Source organism: Amphimedon queenslandica, unplaced genomic scaffold (assembly GCF_000090795.2).
Source record: "Amphimedon queenslandica unplaced genomic scaffold, v1.1 AMPQUscaffold_13473, whole genome shotgun sequence".
NCBI lineage: Eukaryota > Metazoa > Porifera > Demospongiae > Haplosclerida > Niphatidae > Amphimedon > Amphimedon queenslandica.
The window spans coordinates 42,472-58,944 of NW_003546291.1; the positions used below are offsets into that span (position 1 = coordinate 42,472).

Here is a 16,473-nt window from a genome sequence, read left to right on the forward strand (position 1 = left end):
AGCTCGAGCAGCTTGTACTGTTGCTAAAGGATCATTCGATTGTCCATCAGTAAGAACAGCAACTACACGAGGGATTCCTTCACTAACACGAGCAGTAGCAAATGCTGTAGTTAATTGATCCAATGCTAAGTTAGTATAAGTATATCCTCCAGTGTATGGTATGCTTCTGACAGCAGTAGCCAATTGTGAATAAGTATTAATGGAACCTAATGGGATAACAATTGATGAACTATCAGAGTAACGAATGACTCCAACTCGAGTGTCATCTGGTCCAATGGTAAAGCTAGACAGCATGGTTGCAACAAAGTTTTTCATTTGCTGAAAGTTAGTGGGTCCAATACTACCAGAAGAATCCAATATAATGACAAAATCATAACTTCCTGGACAATCTAAAATGATAATTATACATATGGGTACCTAAAATGCAGTATATTTTTTTCATACTTAAATAATTGTATATAGCAGAAATAAAATTATTAGATCTAGAATCAGACGTAGATACTTCAGAACTCCTGAACAAATTAATAAATGAAGAAATTAGGTTTCGACCACACAGACCAAAGGTTGTTATAATCTAAGGGCGAGCATAGACAGTATCATATTTAAGATATTAAAGCCTAACCTGGTAAAGTGCCTTCTTATCTTTAAAGTCACGGAATATAAAAACTTCAGATGCAAGACAGCGAAGATTTTGAAATGAGAGCAATATATCTGTGCAAAATCCATTATCAACATAGCATGGAGGATGACTATCAAATGCGAATTCTTTCAGCTTTTCACAAGTAGTGCTGTCATTATAACTGTCAACAGCAGATTGCATTAGACATCTACGAACATCATTAATCCATTTTTGACCCTATCATATCAATAACAAGAACAGTAATAATATTCATGATCATGATCATGATTTAAATCAACAATAGATCTCAGTACTTACTGCTGTTGTGAAGCAACTTGATTTATCAGCAAATCTGAGACAATACTTTTTGCCATAATTGAGAGGATAGTCATTGGAAGTACACCGCATTTTATCATTCAAGCATTGATAGTAATCACAGTCACCAGCATTTGCCAGAGCTAAACAGTCAGCCTGAGCTGTACATTGAGCAACGAGGCACATCAAAGAAATTAAAACTGTAATAACAGCAGTGGAAAACCAGAAATCATTTTGTCTTTTTTAGGGCAGGTTGACCTTGAAGAGAAATTGACTTCTTCTGACTGACCCGGACAAATGGCCTGATTTTATGGTAGGAGCTGCCTACGCGTGTACGCTAGACGTAACCAAGCCGTCTCACATCAGCAGGGGGTTAAAGCCCCTTCCCCCAGAAATTCTCTGCAACCTTAACTTTTATCACTAGTAAAACTAAACCTGCAGTCATCATTTCTACATTTTTATTTAGAAGACAACGAAAACTGCTCTAAATCCAGTAGCCCACAGAATGTATAAAACCCCACCCACTTTAATAACTTAATCATGTTCAGCCCCCAAAATTTCAGAATAATAGGCTCATGCACATCACCTTATATAGGTATATCATTGATCAGGATTGGACGCTGCTGACAAAATATAGACAAAGTTTATAATAATAATTGAATTTATGCATCAAAGCTCCAGTCCAAAGTATTGAGTTCATAATGGTCAGTCATTCAACAGAAAAGAAGTGATAGGTGTGGTTGCACCGTTGCAGGGGTAGCAAATATGAGGAAGGTATAATTTTCTCTGTATTGAGAGAGATGATTGTACTCTGCGACTGTGTCAATACCTTGTTCGGCAAAGCCTTTGCTATTTTTCTTGACAAAACAAATCTAAAAAAACAAAAGCCACATTCCACAACAAATTAGATGTGTGTGTATGTGAGCTATAACTGACCAGTCCCATTCCTCATTATAACTATCAAGTAATACCAGTACAACATCAAAACGACTCAACAGTGGACTAGCTTATTAATACCTGTACTCTAACAAGAATAAAAGAAGAGAAGAGGATCAATGACCACCATATTCATTTATTAGTGAATTATATTACATGTAAACTATAGGAAGCCTTGATTAGCTTATACACAATACACACAAATATTAATCAACACACATATACGAGTACATTGTAAATTAGCATTACATGTGTACAATGTACATCATTAGTTGATTGATCTCACTAGTTCAGGATCATAGTTTCCCTTAGGATTAGTTGCTGCTAGAATAGAACGAGTGTTTAAACTTGCACACAAGGTCAGCCTGTAATAATAATAATAATAATAAGAAACAAGCCCATTAAGGATTGTCTATATTTATCATGCATAATTGGAAAGAAAGAGGTCTGAAATCATCACATCATACCTTTGCAACACTAATAGTGTTGCTCCATCGCTTCATGTACACAGGACCTGTCCCTATCATTAATACTATTAAACTCATCTGTAATATGAGAAATACACATAGGAGAAGAAAGAACAAAAGAAACAAAAGGTAAAAATTTGCTTTTTTGTTAACATCATGCTTACACTTACCTATGCAACACAGTCCACCATCAGCTAATACTAAAGCACCAGCTTCTAACTGCCATTCACTGCCATCCTATTAATATATGATTATAGTGTTAAAAGGATATAGTCATGTACATATACATGCAGTTCATAGTGTGCAGGGATTTGGAGTTTGATATCAAACATACACACGAATTTACATTTGTGAATTTGTTGGAAATTGGTACAAAACTTTTGATACATGTAAAACAATTCATAAACCATCACAACAAATTTAGAGCCAAAAGGCTATGCATGAATATTTCACTCATCAGAGGAAAGGACATTGTTTTTATCTTCTTGGAGAAAATTTTAAAAATCCTTTTAAAAATCCAGGTGGTCCAGAATTCTTGATTATCGTATAATTTCTAATAATAAATGTATTATGTTTGATAACAGGTTTAAGCTGATTCTAATCAAAGCCAGAAACTTAAGAATTCTCACAAGAGTTGGTTAAAGACGTACAAAAATTATTATTAATTATTACCTTAACAGCAGCAACAGTTAGTCCAGCACTAGTAGTACCCACTCCAGTAGTTAATACAGAACGAGGACTGAGACTTGAAGCAAACTTGAGAAACTAAGATTTTCCAGTGCCTAAAGAAACAAGACAAAACACAGTTCAGTAAGTGTAAGGAAGACTGACTACTGAAATAAGAAACAAGATGGCAACAGTTGAAGAAATAGTATCAGGAATCTTTTATAGGGACATCAATATGCAATAGAAAATGTAACAAAAAATTGGGGGCAATTTCGAAGGTAATTTTTATAAAAAAAAAACCAAGGGCATTTTCAAAAATTGGGCTTTAAAAATGCACATAACTCAAAAATTTATAGTGAAATCTGCTCAAACACACAGCATAAGGACATCAATGGGTATCAAAAATGTAATAAAAATTGGGAGTGATTTCAGAGCCAATTTTGCAAAAAAAAAAAACCATGGGTAACTTTCAAAATTTAGCCAATTTTTTAAAATGCTCAAAAATTAAAAAAATTAAGTCGGAATCAGTTTAAACTTTCTACACAGCATAAGGACATCAATATGTATCAGAAAATATAATAAAAACTGGGGGTGATTTCGGAGCCATTTTTTTGCAAAAAACCATGGGCTATAGCCATGGTATTTTTCAAAATTTGGCCAATTTTTTAAAATGCTCAAAAATTAAAAAACTTAAGTCGGAATCAGTTCAAACTTTCTACGCAGCATAAGGACATTAATATGTATCAGAAAATGTAATAAAAATTTGGAGTGATTTTGGAGCCATTTTTTGCAAAAAACCATGGGCTATCCTTGGGTAATTTTCAAAATAATATTTAGCCAATTTTTCTAAAATGTTCATAACTCAAAAAATTTAAGTCAGAATTAGTCCAAACTTTCTACGCAGCATAAGGACATCAATATGTATCAGAAAATGTAATAAAAACTGGGGGTGATTTCCGAGCCATTTTTTTGCAAAAAACCATGGGCTATAGCCTTGGGTAATTTTCAAAATTTAGCCAATTTTTCTAAAATACTCATAACTCTAAAAATTTAAGTTGGAATTAGTCCAAACTTTCTACGCAGCATAAGGACATCATTATGTATCAGAAAATGTAATAAAAACTGGGGGTGATTTCGGAGCCATTTTTTGCAAAAAACCATGGGCTATAGCCTTGGGTATTTTTCAAAATTTGGCCTATTTTTAAAATGCTCATAACTAAAAAAATTTAAGTCGGAATCAGTTCAAACTTTTTACTTTTTAATTTTTTTTGACAAAATTTTGCCAAATTTGTGAGCATCTTTAAAAATTTGTAAAAATCAAAATTTGATACAACATAAGTACATGTACATGTATATGCATCAAAAAATTCTAAAAACGGAGAAATCTCTCCAAGCCATTTTAAAAAATATTCAGCCAAAGTCCTTTACTATTATAGTACATGGTGCTGGCTGAATTTTAGAGCAACTGGACAATATGCAAAATCCTGTGGGAAAGTCTGTTAACACATACCTTTGCAACACTAATAGTTTGTTGCTCCATTGCTTCATGTAATACAGGATCCGTCCCTATCATTAATACCATTTAACTCATTTATAGTAAAAGGAAGAGAGAGAATGAAAAGGAAGCATGAGAGAGAAGGAGAAAATAATAATTGAATTTGCTTGTTTGTAACATGATTGTGCTTACCTATGCAACATAGACTAATACCAAAGCACCAGCTTCTAACTGTCAATCACTGCCATCCTATTGTATATGATTATAGTGTTAAGAGGATATAATCATGTAATAATGTAAGAATGTAATCATGCACATTGCAGTTCATAGTGCATGACATCAGTGACGTGACAAACAGTTGTACGGGGCAGGCACACATCGGCGTTATAATTTTCTGGGCATAAGCTAGTGCTATACACTCTGTGTTTACCATGGCCTGTGGTAATTTCATTAAAAATTGTCAAATTAGATTTTAAAAATATTTCAAGTTGTTAAAAAACTGGCCCAAAGTATTACACAGTTTCGTGTTAAATTCTGCCAAAAATAGCCAGGACAGAATTCTCCATATTATAATTAGATCCTACTGTCATTTTCATCTAATAAATATCTTTCTACATAAAGTACAGAGACTTTTCATTAAGGACTCATAAAAAGCACCTAGCAACACTTCACTCAGAGAAGTTTCAGAGGTCCTATAGTGTCACCATTAACCTGATTCGCTGTCGATACTCTTTCGCTATTCTCAAGGCAGCAATCAGGTGCTTAAGGGGATCACGCTCCAGAATGAGATCATTTGATTCTAACGATTTCTGCATAGCTATCTCAGAAGCTCGTCTTACCCTAACCTAACCTATTCATTGTATCTTATTATTTTTCTCTCACTTATTTCCGTTATTATTATCTATTTTTTAACCTACTATTTATCCCTGTGTTATATCTATTTTGTAAAAAAATGTTTATTTAAGGGCTCAGTTCCCTCCTACACTATAAAAAGAGTGACAGTCCATGGTCTTCAATCATAATACAGTGGAACCTGTTTAATCCGGTCACCCTTGGGTCATTTAAATGGCCTGATTATGCAGGTGGCTGCATTACAGGTAAGCCTCTGTAATACGGCCATTTAGTACAGGTCTTGATCGGGATTTTGGCTTATGGCTGTAATAGAGAGGTGGCCTCACTACTCAGGTGACCTTTAGCACAGGTTTCACTGTAAGGCCCTATTTGGAGGGAGGACTGGTTAGAAGCACAAAAAGCTAGAGTTCCTGGCACTGACATTACAACAAGTTAGTTTATGGAGGAGCAATTACACATTTAATGTTAATGAGAAGCGGTAAATTAAACCTATTTATCTCATGAATAATTAATAAGTGAGAATTTGTGGTGTAGGATACGTGATCCCTCTAGTTGGCCTAAATTTTTGTTGTTAGCAAAACATGGTGTTGATTGCTGGACTGTTATCACCTTTAGTCTGGATCCTTGGTTCTTACACAAAGAAGGAAAGCCTGAAGCAAGAAAAATTAGAATCAAAGCAAGCCTGTGCCTTAATGTCTTATAATATCATAACATTAATTTTAGGTAAAAGTTTACTGATGCAAATCAAAAGTTCAAGTATTTTTTTGATGCCCTGCAGCACTTTTTGTCAGAAAAATCTGTTATGAACAGTTCTGAGCTCACCTTGTATTCCAAGATCGTACCTATATTGATGAAAGATATGTCAGGTTAACCCTAAATATTGCTTGTTTTTTATAAAACAGATAAGGAATATTCCAAGATTTCCTTTTTGTTTGAGTTTTAAGTGCTATCAAGCAGTACCAATCATATCCACCATAAATATTAGAGTACACTATTATGTAAATCTCTTTCAGATCAGAGCCTCAGAATCCAAAGGATGAGGATCAAATTTCTAGCAAGCTATCCATTTGTCCCGCCAAGCCACTAGGGTCAAAAACCCTGCCATCAACTGAAACTTAAGTTACAGCATTGGGTCTGTGCCAACCCTGCCTACTTTAACCATGTTAGCCCCATGCAGGCTAATGATGGAGGGGTTTGGTTGATTCTACTTCCATGTATAAAAGCTGCATCCTGCAGTCATGTACAGTTTAGTTTACAACTGAAAGATCAAAAATGCAGGTAGCTGAATTGAGTAAGAACCTTACTAATTAGATGTGTGGTTCATTGTCATTTATCTTTATATAGCTATAGCAATACTAGCACTTGTTGTGGTAGTCACAAGTACTATCATAATGATCATTTCGGTAATAAAACAATACTTTCTATAACATGTACACCTGTATATTTTTATAGCTTAAGCTGCAAGTGCAAAGCAGCAGAGAGCAAAGTGCTCTTTTAAAGGGAATAATTGCCGTAAATTACTGAGATATAGCATTGCATGAATTAAGTAAGAACTTTACTAATTAGCTGATGTTGTAATTATTGAAATAATAGGACTCATGTTTGTGGTCATACAGACAGTGGTAGGGGTCACACAGACCATTCTGGTGACAATTTCAGTAAAGAAACAATACTTTCTATAACACGTACACCTGTATATTTTTTTAGATAAAGTATCAAATTCAAAGCAATAGGGAGACAAGCGCTCTTTTGAGGTGGATATGATATGTAGTTTATATGTTTCTTTTATGTAGTTGTTGGAATTTTAGCTGTATTAGTGATTGTCATAAAGACATCTTACTGGATATTTCAGTGAAAATAAATAATTTCTACAAGATTTAAACTTCTTTATAGATTACTATCAAATTCAAAGTAACAGAAAGACTAGCACTCTGTTTTAAAGAGGACAATTACTCCTTATAGAACCAGAAACGGGACAATTACAAGTCACCAATAACTGTAGTGATACGTCTTCCAGTTATTCCAACAACAGTACAGTTGATGCCTGCTCACATAAGTAAGACAATAATTTTTACTAAGTATTACACAATTCACTTTTTACTCATGTTTTTATTTAGATTGCAATAATAGATGACTGCCTCAAGTTGCCACTGTGGTAGCAACAGCATTGCCTTACAATCTAACGATTGATAAATCACTAGTGCTGACTTTTGTGCTGTGCAGCTGTACATGAATACAACAAGGGGTATCAAAAGGCCACCTCCCTTGCTCCAGTAATTTTATAATATTAATATTATCATAAGCACATTGTGTAGCCTTTAGCATCACATTTGCAGGCTTGCAGTGGCCATTGGAAGAGTAAATCTTACTTATCAGTAAGTCACTCTCTAATTTCATAACTCATTTGTAATAGAAATATTGAGCTATTGGCCTTAGTCTCATGATGGGAGTGTCTGTGGACTTTGTTAGTGAAATACATCAGTTGGGAATTAGAATATTTACTGGTTATGACTTTAGAGGAAAGAAGAATATGTAGAACTGTTCCCAGGAAGCTTCTAAGGATGCATAAAACAAAAATGGAGGTCACAGAAGACTTTTGTTGTCTCCACCAAAAAGATAAGAAAAAAAAAGTTAAATCCTCCAAAAGGGGCCATAGATTTAGTTTGAAAAAAATGAAAATTGCTTGTGCCAATAACCAAAAGTCAAATAATGGTATATCAAGATGGATAATTTCTGCTATTAAATTAGGTACTGTTAACAGCAGTCCCACCATCATTTGCTTCAAATCTAGCCTCAGAAATAGATGCCCAGTTGATAAATGGTCCCATGATGGAAAACATGCTCGTCTCATAAAAGTTGAAAGCAATGGAATATACTCAAGACTTAACTTTGCACTTTAACTTAATACTCTTCTCTTAACACACGGAGATGTTGTGAGCAATGGAGGCCCCATTGCACCAGTTTGTCACAGTTGTCTCAACTTTTGAAAGCATAATAATCAGTATGACTGAAAAGGTACGAAATTATAGAACGTTTAATCACATATGAAAAAGGCATGGTCAATCTCTATGAGTTCATTGTACTCTTGTGTACTGTTAGTAATGAAGACTGCTGCCACTGCCACTTTTTCTTCTTTAAGTACTACTGCTGCTCTAAAGATGCTCTTAAAGGACGTTTATAGTATCACACCTAATGATACTACTTTATAGAATTGGTTGAGAAGAAAAGGCTTAATTAGTGATGTCACTGATCAGTAATGTAGGAAGTGTCATCAAGAGGGGATGAAAGAAACCCTCTTATAAGACAGTTGGTCACTGTAGGAGGGATATCAACAGGAGTTGTAAACAAAAAGTAAGCATTAGGCAATAGGGTTGGTTTGAGGCTAAGAAACTACCCATAAATATGAGTGACAATGAATGTGCCATTGGCTCTCAATAAATCCTGCAGCTTTATATTCCATTCAGTACAGGCACAGCTCAGGAAATTTCATAAGTGTGGATGATTCAGTAATAGCAAATATAAACAAGTAAATAAACTTTTCATTTTTAATAGACTGGTAGAGCTTAGGTATTTTCTATCACACTTGAGGATTCAACCCAAATTGGAGGACTGGGGGAAGTTGCTGAGATTGACGAATCCAAATTTGTAAGCAAAAGTACTACAAGGGGAGGAGGTTTTTGGGTCCTAGGCAGGAATAATAGATGGACAAGACAGACTTTCTTAGTAACTATTGAGGACTGTTCTAAAGTTAAATTGATCTAATTGCATTGACTATATTGTTCCGTCCTAAGTTTGGGAAATTAAAGGATATTGGGGGCAAAGCTCCATGTCTATCCACTCGCTTCTATTGTTCCTGAACAGTACCTCATTCTCTCAGGAACAAAGTAGCTCAGGAGTTTTGACGTCTGGAAAAGCTGGAGGTCATCACCCCAATGAAGCATTCAGAGTGGGCAGCACCTGTTGTGCCAATAGTAAAAGCATTTGTCTTTGCGGAGATTACGAAGTAATGATTAATCCAGTCCTGCTTCCAGACATTTATCCTCTTCCAAGAGTCGACAATCTATTAGCTGCATGCAAGTCCTTTTCAAAGTTGGACTTAAAACACGCACACCTACAAGTTCCTAAGAGTCTAAAAAGTACACAACCACTAACGTCCAGCAAGGGCTTTTTCAGTATGAACGCCTACTTTTTGGCATGTCCTCAGCTCCATCTATGTTTCAGAGGATAATGGATAACATCCTCAAAGATGCATAGATATAAGTATGGCACTGTTAATTATTCATGGAAATTTGTCAATTTTGAAACAGGTAAGGACATAGTGTTCAGTTATGGGATCTCCCCCATAATTCACAACACAAAAGCACATGTACAGCACAATCGATATTTTTACAACCATACTTGAAGCATTCTTCAGTCATTCCACAATTGGTATTTGAATCAGTAGAAGTTGTGTCACTTTTTGGCTAGCACGCCTTAAACAACGAAAGGAGTGCCGAGTGCTATGAAAATAATCGGAATAACAAACAGCCTCCAATCAATTCTAAATGAAAACGTAAGACTAATTTGTAATAAGTGCCTACACAGTGAGTCGGTACATCTCCACCGCTTGAAAAAGCTCGCTCAAATTCATCAACAACAACAACATTGCAACAACACTGCTTTTGATATACATGTACTTGGCCAAAAGCAACTAATTTTGCTACATTTGAACCCTTATTACAAATAATTTTTAACTTCCACTAAACCAATATAGTGACCAAATGCCAATTATCAAAAAACGAAACCATTGAAATTAAACTGAACAAAAGAAAAAATTTCGATTGCCTGGAAAGCATCATTCAGGACACAACTCATGACAGCCATTGTTTGAACAAATTTACTTCATACCTCAAGAGGAAACTGATAAATTTGTATCTGACTACAGCACTCCTCAGTCTGTAGTAGCACCCAAAGTAAGGTAGAGCAAGTAGATTAAAGTACAAGAGTAAAGACTTTGGCAGTGACAAAAAAGATGAAAGTATTGGAGCTCTCATGTACCAACATAGTTTCACTGCAGCAAAGTGAAGTGTATTTTTATGACTATTGGAATTAAAACAGGAAAAGGCTAAGCAAGAGAATGTACCATTATCATCAGGAAAAATAGCTCAGGATATTAATCTAAGTTTTAATAAAATTTGAATGGATTCCGTACAGGAGGAAAGACAGAGCTTGTGAAAGCAAAGCTGAGCTAATATAGGATTTGTAATTTTAAGGAAGTTAATTACATTGATTATATTTTTTAGTTATAAAATAATTTGTAGGAGACTCAGTCAAAGGAAATATTTGGCATGATTTGCTAACATATTCAGGGATAATGATACCTTCTTTATTTGGTAAACTGCATTTTAAGAAACTGTTGTTGTACCTTCCACTTACCACTACTAGTATCTTTCAAAACAATTAGTCTGATGAAGCAGGTTTTAAACCACCAATGGTGCTTGAAATTATCTTACTTTGATTTTTGTCTATGCATCATAACAAGATAGTGCACACAACACTGACTGGTGGTAATGGGCAGTCCTGGGGTGGGGCATATTCTGGGTTCAAGTTAGAAACAGCAGTGGCTGTTGACATTGCAGTGAAAAAGCAAATTCCAATTTTGCTGGTTGTTGTCACATGCAGAGAGGACCTCGCATAGTCTGCTCAAATAACCAGGCACAAGGAAGGAATGTTGGTCTTCTTTGAGACTCACCTCTAGCTGGAGGTGTCAGCACAGCACATTTCTGGCTCCTTGTCACATTGATCAATATTATTAATTTTTTTATAATGTGCATGTGAGAGAGGTTGAGCTTATTATTTTATTGAAGATGGAATGACAGTTGTACTCATAGTGTGCTTTGGCACATGAAGAAACACTAGTGATACTAATGGTAAGTAAAGACCAGTACTTAGGTGCATTTAAAATGCATCTATATAGTATGCAGCTTACTTGTAGAATGAAGCTGGCAATGGACGTAATTGGAGGGTGCTTTTGCTTTTGAATGAGCAAACCATACAAGAGCTAAGAAGATGAATAGGCAGCTTGAGGAGCTCAACATACACACAAGGAGGAGGAGGTGCAGCACAAACCAAAGGCACTACTGAGTGGAACAAAAATTTGATTGTATACATCATGTACTCTTGATTACATGTAATTCACATGTACATTTGTTATTTATTCCATCATTCCATTATTCTTATTTTCTCAGCTGTTCCTTTTCCCTCTGTACTCCCTTCTTCTATTTGATAATGTGCGACTCATGAAGCCCGATGACAACATACCCATCTCTTCCAAACCAACCTTAACTTCTCTAATGCTTTCAACCAGGTCATATACTTGGTTTGGGTGAGCTGGACATATCTCAGCACTTCAATGTCATACTCTACTTCCTCTGCTCCTTTCAATGTGTCAGCCATCTCCCCACTATCTAGCTTGCTGACCCTAAGCTATGGTTCGCTCAAGTGGACGCAAAATTTTGTACCAAGTGAGGTACACAAGACAATAATAATTTTAATTTTTTACCATCATACGGGAGAAACATTTATCAGCAAATAGGTTTGACTAAGTCATAGCTTCCTTGTCTCCACAGCATGCCACTGAAGTAATAGACCTCCACCCACTACAGATCCTTATGTTAAAGGCAAAAAACTACTTAATATACTGACAGTGTTTCTAACAGGCAATAAGAAAAGCTACAGAAAGCATTAAGAGCAGCAACATACAACATGGTCCATGAAGCCATATTCTATAGGCAAAGTTGACAAGGCACCAAATGTTCAGCTGTCTAGATCACACAGCAGTAGCCTTCCAGGGTTAGTAGTGGTGCCTCTCAAAGAGTGGAGTGTATTTTTTCTTTTGTTTTTATCATAAAAATGTTTGTTTGAAGCTTTTTCTCATGCCAAATCAGCTATTAAAAGAGAGCATTGGTTTGATAACATGCCAGAACAATGGGTGAGAGAGTTATGGCAATGGCTGAACCACCAGGAAGGAACAGGTCTCAATGTTTGGACAAAAACATGCAGAGTCAAAGCATGTGGTGGTAATTCCGGCTTTATATCAAGGATTGTGCTATTTATCTAAGACATTCAGATACACATTACCAAACTCGACAGTTTCAAAATTCTAGGATCAAAAGAGTGCTTCATTTTCAGCTCACAAATTTTTCATTGTTTATGACTACAGTTATGTAATAAATATAACACCCCTCCTGGGGCATTATCATGGAGTGTGTATTGTGATAATGCCCGTGGGAGGAGTGTTATGTTTAACTTAACCTATGAAGCCATAGAGATCAAAGGCATCAAATGGCACCACTCTCACGGGATCCAAAAAAGCCCATGTAGTGAAAAATGAGAAAAAAAGGTGACAAGTACTGCTAAAAGGAGAAAAATGGTACCAGCAGAATGTTTTAAAGTCACTAGTGACAAAGATATAATTGAGAAGATAACTAAAGGCTACATTCCTGCTAATACTAAGAAGAGTACTGCATGGGGAATGAAAGTATTTCACAAATGGCAATCTCCAAGCACCCAATCCTAGTAATGTTGCATATGAGAGAGAATCATGGCAGTGGCCATACATTTAAGTTTAAGTGCTTCTTCTGTAATATGACCTTAAAACCAAGAAGAGAGTTGCTGCTAGCTATGGCAAGAAACAAGAACCTCTGATCCACTCTTACAAAGTGGCTGTACAGACCGGCCTTATCTACTCTTGTTATTATATATAGATCTATTAATAGGCACCAGATTATAAAGGAATGTTCTAAGTTGTGAATGATTAGCATCTCTCTATCTTAAACTCAACTTTCTACATTTCTCTAAATGATAGATGAGCCGTTTGCTTTTGAAGACATGTGCTGGCTCATACGGGCAAGTTACTATCTCCTCAGGATCCACAGGAGGCTCCATTCCTATACCTGATTGATAACATCAGAGTCAGCAAACTTCTTGATGGTTTAAATAGCCAAAAATAGAAGAAATAGGAAAATTTTCTTGTAATATATTTGTTGCCTCCTCAAATGAGCTACATGAACCATTCGTTGTCCTCCTCCTCCAGGTGATGGTCGTCGTCCTCTTCCTCCAGGTGATGGTCGTTGTCCTCCTCCAGGTGATGGTCGTTGTCCTCCTCCAGGTGATGGTCGTTGTCCTTCTCCAGGTGATGGTCGTTGTCCTCCTCCAGGTGATGGTCGTTGTCCTCCTCCAGGTGATGGTCGTCGTCCTCTTCCTCCAGGTGATGGTCGTTGTCCTCTTCCTCCAGGTGATGGTCGTTGTCCTCTTCCTCCAGCTGATGGTCCCCTTCCTGCAAAATGGGGGAGGGGATCAGGCCATAGAGGATGGTGGGGGTAGAGGGAGGGGTTTTAGTGGGAGAGGCCATGGTGTTCCAAGAGGAAGAAGTGGCAGTGGCTGGGCAGGAACTGTTATTGTGAAGGGGAACAATGCTAGGATCACTTTTTGTTGATTTATGTTTTGTTAATAATTAAGATTGGTTAATGATTGCTTAAAAATTTCAGAACTAATAGGTCACCAGCAACAACAGCTTGGAGTCTCTCAGAGTTTTTATAGTATCCCCGAGTGTTACACGAATTAATTAGTAGTATCCTGAGGAGTCCTCTAGTGGCATAGAGGGATCATGTGACACTACTAGGTTAATTGACTATAAATAATGGATGCTCTTCTCTCTTGTAATTATTGTTGTAAAAGATTAGTAGATAGACATCATGTACCTCTAAAAATGGTGAATTCAAACTTTTAAGATAATTTTCTCATTAGTTAATAATACGGTTCTCATTATACTATTCACAAAAAAGATAGGAGTAGGTTGCTTCAACCATAGCAATAAGGACAGGAACTAGTCATTTCAGCAAAAATATGCAGTCATTGTTAGAAAACCCATCAATTACAAAGTACGTAGGTGTTTCAGGGTATGAAAATATTATGAATTTGATAGGTGTAGACAATGTAGATGTGATATGACTAATGGTAGCACTGTTATCAAATCACTCCCAGATATACAGTTCATTTGTATACCACGCACAAGCTATACCAGAAGCAATAGGACTGTCATAAAAACATCAAAAGCAAGAATAAGTGTGACACTGGAGGAGTTAGTTTAATTTGATAAATTTAGTAAAATTGTGACATTAGACCTGACAATAAATGCATTGATGAAAAGTATCACCTTTCTTCGATAGACATGGGTCGAGTGATAAACACCAAGGGCCAAAGACAGGGTCATTTAGCTTTAAGGAAGCAAAGAGACTGTTTTACTGCCATAAAAACATCTGGCATTATGGTGTTTCAACCATAATTCTACACTGCTGCTGAACAGCTGACTGCCTGCTTGAAAAGCAGTTTATAGTGATTAAAATATCTGGATTATGTGACATTGTATTATACTACAAGCTAAGTAGTACCATAGAATGTCACTAAGTAGGACATGGATTGCATCATCAGATATAAGAATTGATACCAGAGCACTTAATCATAAGTCATGATGTAATCAATGAAGATGAAGGCATTTTACTAAGAAGAGTAGCAATGTGCTGGTAAGTAACAAAGGTAGAGCAAACTTTAAATGCACTAAATTAGGCTAATGTATGGAAATTTCCAAAGGTTGGAAACAATAAATGAAGTGATTAAGCCACAATACCCATTTTCTTACAAAAATTACCACTTTAAATGTGTCGCTGATGGACTTTTTGTTTTTGAACATGAAAATCATGCTAAATTTTCAAGTTTCACATTAAATGATTTTGTTAGAACAGTTCCACGTCACATCGAGTTAAGAAGATTGGAGACGCCCCACTCTTGTGATTTTTGTTATAGTTTTAATTAAAAAATTCAGTAATAAAAGAATTTCGAAACTGATTCAAACCTGAGGAATACAATGTCATACTTGTGAAAAATCATTAAAAAAAGACAGATATGGCTTGGCAAAGGTCATTTGTGACAAGGAACCAGTACAAATTATAAAAAAGTAAGAAAAGTTGCGAGAAAAATGTCCAAATTAATACTGGAGCAAAACTGAGTCTCCTAACACTTCACTTGATTATATTGCCATTAATACAGGATTATCAGTCTACTAAAGGACCTCCTATATTTTGTAGAATTTGGAGAATTAGTGGCAGGAATGAGTTCAATTCAACAATAATCAAGGTAATTCAATAAAAAATGTTTTTATCTGTATTTTAGCATATTTATTTGCCTTTATCAGAATTATAAAAAAATTATGAAAGTTTAGGACAGCAGAGTAACATTTTGTTTGACTGTTGAACCAACCGAACAAAAAGAATATCTTGCAAAAATGAGCACTGTGCAACTAATACTTCACCTGACAAATTATTCTATACTCCAAAATTTTCAACAAGCTTAACCCACTTGATCTAGTTACCAATAGTTGGAAATATAAAAGCGTACTAATATTTATTAATTATTATTGTAATAGGAAGTATGGCAGTTAATGGTCATTTATGACCATACAAGTATGTATCTCCTGGGGTTTTTGTTTCACCCTCGCCGCTGCCAATACCTGGCAAAGTAGTAGACAAAGTTAGGGCTGGTCTCTTTGTGGACTTGAGGGAAATGTTCCCTGATAACGCTGCTCTAACCAAACAAATATCAAAGACTGGCTCAAGCTCAGGATCCAAACTGAGGGAACTGGAGGAAGTCATACATGTACAACTTTAATTTAGTCCTGTACGACTGAGAGTTTCCATGAAATGCCAAACAATTTTCCATACAAATAAGGTCAAATCCATCACTGGATTAAGATATTAAAAGTGACTTGTACAGAGACATTAAAAAAAAACCTAGCCATTTTTAATCATCCATCCAACAAAGACAAGTTTTGTGCAAGAACAATAAAAGGACATGTGATAAAAGCATTTATTTGTTTCCAAGGAATTATTATACAAATATGCTATGGAAATGTACAACAATGATATTGACATTCAAGGATAAAGTAGTTATGGCCGACTCATTGTAGTTACTGCATATGTAATGAAATTTATTACATTAATGAGACTGAAGACTCTCATCATCATCAGACGTTAGGAGAAGAATTGGGGAAAGCCAATACAAGATACTAAAATGGTTTAGGGTTTCTC

At 35.8% G+C, this 16,473-nt stretch overlaps 1 protein-coding gene and 2 long non-coding RNA genes across 20 annotated transcripts in view; 1 reads left to right on the top strand and 2 right to left on the bottom strand.

Annotated features, from left to right (window-relative positions):
* LOC109580866 (uncharacterized) overlaps positions 1–1,336 on the bottom strand; it is a 1,485-nt gene extending 149 nt beyond the window's left edge. Inside the window, exons 1-4 of the mRNA XM_019994425.1 lie at positions 938–1,336; positions 623–856; positions 445–574; positions 4–389 (exon numbers count right to left, since the gene is read on the bottom strand). Of these exons, the coding sequence (XP_019849984.1) occupies positions 4–389; positions 445–574; positions 623–856; positions 938–1,120 (933 nt within the window). The 5' untranslated portion in view covers positions 1,121–1,336. The remainder of the gene's footprint in view (positions 1–3; positions 390–444; positions 575–622; positions 857–937) is intronic.
* A 241-nt stretch (positions 1,337–1,577) lies between these two features.
* LOC109580876 (uncharacterized) lies at positions 1,578–4,765 on the bottom strand. Of its 3 annotated transcripts, XR_002184421.1 has the most exons (8): positions 4,691–4,765; positions 4,514–4,569; positions 3,010–3,119; positions 2,508–2,574; positions 2,338–2,415; positions 2,135–2,235; positions 1,871–1,958; positions 1,578–1,806 (listed from the first exon to the last, which is right to left on the bottom strand). It is a non-coding gene; the product is annotated as an uncharacterized LOC109580876 (long non-coding RNA). The 3 variants fall into 3 exon arrangements; XR_002184422.1 differs by lacking the exon at positions 4,691–4,765 and having other exon boundaries at positions 2,157–2,235; positions 4,514–4,592; XR_002184420.1 differs by lacking the exon at positions 4,691–4,765 and having other exon boundaries at positions 4,514–4,592.
* A 1,314-nt stretch (positions 4,766–6,079) lies between these two features.
* LOC109580848 (uncharacterized) lies at positions 6,080–11,496 on the top strand. Of its 16 annotated transcripts, XR_002184412.1 has the most exons (13): positions 6,080–6,216; positions 6,364–6,641; positions 6,695–6,753; positions 6,803–6,896; positions 6,944–7,008; positions 7,058–7,201; positions 7,244–7,428; positions 7,481–7,623; positions 7,666–7,725; positions 7,764–8,701; positions 8,815–8,876; positions 8,939–11,259; positions 11,307–11,496. It is a non-coding gene; the product is annotated as an uncharacterized LOC109580848 (long non-coding RNA). The 16 variants fall into 16 exon arrangements; XR_002184401.1 differs by having other exon boundaries at positions 7,764–10,722; positions 10,775–11,259; XR_002184408.1 differs by having other exon boundaries at positions 7,764–8,876; positions 8,918–11,259.
* Positions 11,497–16,473: the final 4,977 nt, after the last annotated feature.